This window comes from Mus pahari, chromosome 1 (genome assembly GCF_900095145.1).
Source record: "Mus pahari chromosome 1, PAHARI_EIJ_v1.1, whole genome shotgun sequence".
NCBI classification, from domain to species: domain Eukaryota; kingdom Metazoa; phylum Chordata; class Mammalia; order Rodentia; family Muridae; genus Mus; species Mus pahari.
Genome location: NC_034590.1, coordinates 150,362,865 through 150,368,858, shown reverse-complemented (window position 1 = coordinate 150,368,858; position 5,994 = coordinate 150,362,865). Strand labels below are relative to the sequence as shown.

General features: G+C 38.0%; 1 protein-coding gene across 1 annotated transcript in view; it reads right to left on the bottom strand.

The window, feature by feature from the left end:
* Window positions 1-5,994, bottom strand: part of LOC110333390 (cytochrome P450 2C11-like) — a 24,562-nt gene that overhangs the window by 1,173 nt on the left and 17,395 nt on the right. The window contains 2 exon segments of the mRNA XM_021215013.1: window positions 1,033-1,174; window positions 3,802-3,989. Coding sequence (XP_021070672.1) covers window positions 1,033-1,174; window positions 3,802-3,989 — 330 coding nt within the window.

The window sequence follows — 5,994 nt, the reverse complement described above, 5'->3', positions numbered from 1 at the left end:
AAAAAAAAAAAAAAAAAAGTGAACTTAGATACCTCTCTCATGGCAGAAGAGCAAAGTCTAAAAGAGGATCCCGAGGCAGCTGGCAGTTACATACAGAGGCCATGTCCAGTTAATAAATGTGGGGCCAGAGAGCCATGGGACTGTGGGGAGCAGGCTCTGGGGTTGAGGCATGTTCAAACCCTGGCAATCTCTTCCTGCGATCCACAGGAGTAAGAATGCTCACCCTAGGCCTTAAGGGGAAGGTGGAATAGGGAAAGGATTTGCCGGGCGGGGTGGTTACTAGGAGAGAGCAGGGGCTGATATTGGGATATAAACTGAATAAATAAATAACTTTTTTAAAATGCCCCCCCCGCTGGCCAGGCAGTGGTGGCACACGCCTTTAATCCCAGCCCTTGGGAGGCAGAGTCATGCGGATTTCTGAGTTCGAGGCCAGCCTGGTCTACAGAGTGAGTTCCAGGAGAGCCAGGACTACACAGAGAAATCCTGTCTCAAAAGAAGAAAAAGAAAAATTAAAAATAAAAATAAAATGCCCCCCTTAACTTTATATGCCCCAGTACAGGGGAATGCCAGGGCCAAGAAACAGGAGTAGGTGGGTAGGGGAGCAGGGCGGGGGGAGGGTATAGGGGACCTTCAGGATAGCATTTGAAATGTAAATGAAGAAAATATCTAATAAAAAATTGGAAAAAATGCCCCCCCCTTTGCCCTGGGCCTACATGTCCTGGCAGACATAGCCCTGTATATGTACTGTGCCTTTGCCCTACAACATACTGAGCCCAATAGCCAGATTAAACTTCCTCTTCCCTTATATTGTCATATCCAATAGCACGTGTGCTAGACTCTGTGATTCTCACTACTATGGTCCAATAAAGAGGAATTATTACAGGTAAAGAAAATATAGTCATTAAAGTGAAAGTTCTTATGACATACAAGGAGAAAATATACCAGTCCTAGCAAAATCACCATAGAAATTGAATCTAATTCTAAAATATCATTATGTCCTCCAAAGTACAAATGGAAATAAATTTCTTTTACCTGCTGAGAATGGCACAAAGTAGTCACTCTTCTTAAAGTTGCCTCTCTCTTCTAGAAAGTGACCAGGATCAAACTTCTCTGGATTAGGAAATTCTTTGTCATCATGCAGCATGGATGTCAGTGATGTTATCACAGTGGTACCCTGAAAACAGCCAACAGACATAATGAAAGCTGAATGGAAAGAATTGAAGGAACCAATCTTTATTACCTAAAACAATCTGACTTATGAATGAAAGTACTAGATCCAGAGCAGAGCAATGACGTTTACACATAGACCAAACATGAACAGAGATGAATTGACACTAACTCCTCAGCTAGGGATGGAACTTCATGCCCACCTCCCCTCTCCATGCTCTGCTTTGAGCTCGAATGAGTCTCATGCATGTTGTCACATGACATAAGTTCATAAGTATAATATCAACCTGTGTCCAGAAGATACTGTTTCCTTATATGCATCTACCACCTCTGGTCCTTACAATCTCCCTGCCTTCTCTTCTACAATGATCCTTTATCCTTGAAAAAGAAAATGTGATACAGATATTCCATTTAGGGCTGAACATTCTGAGGTCTCTTATTTTGTGCTACATTTATCACATCTATTCTCATTCAACTCATATTGGCTATAGTTTTAGATGGAAGTCTACGTTCATTCTGAAAAAGTCAGTATAATTGAGAATCCTTTGCTTCAGCTTTTGTTAGATGGAGATCTGACCTGACTAGTGATAATTTTGAATATACCATCACTTGAGCACTTCGTACACTTCAAAACTGTGGGGGCCTTATCATCACAGATGAATCCTACCTTAAAAAGTGCAAGAGGCCGGGTGTGGTGGCGCATGCCTTTAATCCCAGCACTCGGGAGGCAGAGGCAGGCGNATTTCTGAGTTCGAGGCCAGCCTGGTCTACAGAGTGAGTTCCAGGACAGCCAGGGCTACACAGAGGAACCCTGTCTCGAAAAACCAAAAAAAAAAAAAAAAAAAAAAAACCTAAAAAGTACAAGAGAAGTGGAAAATGAGAACAACCATAATTTCACAACTCAGAATGATCAATTCAGGCAAGGATTGCTAATTCGTGGTGTGGCCGCTTAGTCCCTCAATCTCCAGAGGATATAGTGCCACACCCAGGCAAATGTTGTTAGCCCTCGTTAAACAAAGTAGGTCATAAAAACAGAACAAAATGATATGAGAATGAGAAGAGAAACTGTTGGAAGACATTTGGTGTAAGACAGAGGGGGATAAGAAAGGAGGGAAAAGGTAAGTGTGGTCAGGCTGTATTATAGACATGTGAGAAAATGTCAAAAATTAGATTTATCTTTAAAATTACTGACTAGTTTTATAAACTGATGGTAAATTATTTATAAAATAGAATACCCAGGTAAAGACTGTCAATTAATATTATAACTCTTGATAAATAAATTGGAAAATAGGAGACTAAAAGACTAAATTCCACCCTGCTGGGTTTGGCATTTTGTTTTATTCTTGTTGTTGTTGTTGTTGTTGTTGTTGGTGGTGGTGGTGGTGGTGGTGGTGGTGGTGGTGGTGGTAGTATTTTGGTTTGTTTTAATGTGTAAAGCGGAACATCAGCAACAGAGGATCTGAAAACACTCTCTTAGAAACATGATCCATCGTGTTACAAACAAGTGGGACCATAGTATATCTAGGGCCACGATCTGATGAAGCAGGCCATTGATGTAGCATCACCTATTTTATATCCTTGCTCAAAACACACAACTGAATATTAGTCTCCAAGAAAACCTGCACAATAAACCAGACAGAGGAATACTTCACAGGACAAGTGGATTTGATTCTTCAAATAATTGTTATATCAAAAAAAAATGTTTTAACGGAAATGTTCTCAGTTTTGAAGAAGCAAATTGTAGACTTGTTCCTTTATTGCACTATGAGAAATTTTCACTTCAAATCTTTAAAAAAAAATCTTAGTATAACTAGAAAATGTAATCTTAAGCTATCTGGAAGATAATTTTAATATATTGATAATGTCTTCAGTGTGAGTGTGCTTATCAAATAGTAAGAAATTCTTCAGTCTTTGGAAATACTTACTAAAGGTTTTAGTTATTAAGTGTGATAGGTTTAATAAACTAAAATATTGTTCTAAACACCTTTATATCTCATATGAATATGAGGTATAAAAACTCACTTATATATCCCTTTAAGTGCTTTCTAAATACAGATATTCTCCTAGTTACCTTAGCTATCAGCTTGACACAACTCAGAGTTATAAGAGGGAAAGCCAAATGAATAATTGCTTTGTTTAGATTGGCCTATTCGTATGCCTGTCTTGACTCATAGTTGACATGAAAGGACCCAGCCCACTATGAGTGGTGCCAGAAAAGTGAACCTGGGTTGTATAATAAAGCTTTCTGAACACTAGCAATGGAAAGAACACCAGGAAGGAATATTCCTACATATTCTGCTTCAAGTCTCTGCCCTGGTTGAGTTTCTGCCCTGCTAGTGTTCCTGACTGACTTTTCTCAATGATGAACTCTGACCTGTGAGAATAAATAAATCTTTCCTCCCTAAGTTGACCTTAGTCATGGTTCTTATCATAGCAATAAAAATCAAGCTAGCAATCATTAATGAAAAATTGGAAACTCTATGTTTGTAAGATTATGATATTAAAGAGCTATACTTTTCTTTTTAAGATACTTTCACATATTACTACTTTTAATTATTCTCTTATATATTTGCAACTATAGTGGGAACCAAACTGGGAACTTCACAAACACTAAGTTGCAATGTGAAGCAATACCTTGGGAATGAAGTAGTTTCTGAATTTTACATCACAGGTCACTGAATGAGGCAGGTTCGTGGGGATAAGGTCAATGTATCTCTGGATCTCATGCACCACAGCATCTGTGTAGGGCATGTGGCTCCTGTCCTGCATGCAGGGGCTCCAGTTTCTGCCAACTACACATTCTATCTCTTCCTGGACTTTAGCTAATAAGACAAAGTAGAAAATGATTTAATGGGAGAAAAGTGGCACAACTGCCAGCATGTCAGTGTAACATGGAGCATGAGGAAAGTGTCCCAACAGTATCATCATAGGCCCTAGCACATCTACCCTTGTAATGTAACGGGGAAATACAACACCTAAAAATCAGGCATTCATTAAGTAGATATACTTCTACATATTATTGTACAGGATAATCCATATAAATCAGAATGATTAAACGCTTCACTATACAGATGTCTTACAACTATGAACTAAGAAATTCCTATCCCTGCAAAGACAAAAACAAAAAAATAAGAATTACTGTCATAAATGCTGTCCAAAATGCACAAACTTAAACACAGGAGAGTTGACAGTTGCACACTGCCAAGAAAGGGTAAGAAGTCCTTAATAATCTCTGCTTTACAAATATGTCTGTCAGATACACTGGGACAGAAGGCTGAAGATGGATGCTCCAACTTTACAGAGATTACTAGGTAGCTGTCCAGGTAACCTGCTGTCTGTCAATTCTTGGTCTATGAAGCTGCTTGCCTGCCTACTTACCCAGGTAATATTTACTCATTCTCAGGTCTCTAGTAGGATTGAAGACTGTATAGTTATAGTCTTACAATTAAGCTTAAGTTGTTTAGGGATTAAGAATATGCCTTAGGTGTAAGAAGGTGTTTTTAGGTTGATAATTCAGGTAAGGATATAAATTGAGTTAAAAATAAACCTTAAACACAACAAGATAGGACAGAAAATTAAGTATTTTCTAAAACTGTCAAATACAGTAGGTGGGTCATTATAAATGTAAATCTCACCTTATAGTTTTCATAATTGTTTCATAATTCTCACATTAATATGCAGTTTTTATTTAAAAGTTAAAGAGCCTTTTATTGGACTAAAAGGGAGAATTATAGAGAAAATATCTTAAGTCTATATGGATGTGGCACCTGTCAATAATAAATTTGATGGCCTATAGCTTAGGCAGGATATAGGAGGTAAGACAGCCAGATGGCAGAATGGATGCTGGAACAGTGCCATGCATGGGAGATTCATCCAAGAAAATGTGATGTGGTGGACACATGGTACCTGAGCACAGGTAACCAGACACATGGCAGAATGTAGGTTAGAATAAATTGGTTATTTTAAGTTATGATATAGTCAGAGAAGAGTTTAACTATTCAGCAAAATTATTGGTAAATATAAAAAAATTAATTAGCATCAAATCAGAGAAAGTACCCAAGGAGCTGAAGAGGTCTGTAACCCTATAGGAGGAACAGCAATATGAACTAACCAGTACCCTCTGAGCTTGTGTCTCTAGCTGCATATGTAGCAGAAGATGGCCTAATTGGCCATCATTGGGAGGAGATGCACTTGGTCTTACAAAGATCATATGCCCCAGTACAGGGGAATGCCAGGGCCAGGAAGTGGGAGTGGGTAGGTTGGGTAGCAGGACAGGGGGAGGGTATAAGGGACTTTCAGGATATCATTTGAATTGTAAATGAAGAAAATATCTAATAAAAAATTGTTTAAATAATAAAAAAATAATAAAATATCTTTTAAAAAAGAAAAAATTAGCATAAGGTAGTAATTGTATTCCCTTGGCTGATGAATGTGTGTGTGTTCTTATCTAAAAATTCCAAATGATTCTCTGTGTTTTCCTCATATGACAAATGCACTCACTGAAACATTCTTTAAATATTTTGGGCAATTTATATGCACATTCAGAGGTTATTGGCATTTCTGTTGTTTTACGATACTATTTACAAAAATTTCTCAAAGTTCCTTTTAAAGGAGATGAGGAATCACTTATTTATTGCTACATATAAAATGGACAACATCCCCAAACAACAACACTCTCCTCTCTCTCTCTCTCTCTCTCTCTCTCTCTCTCTCTCTCTCTCTCTCTCTCTCTCTTTTAATTTTTTTTATTATTATTTTCTTTCTATACATTTCAAATGCTATCCCGAAAGTTCCCTATACCCCCACCCCCACCTACCCACCCACTCC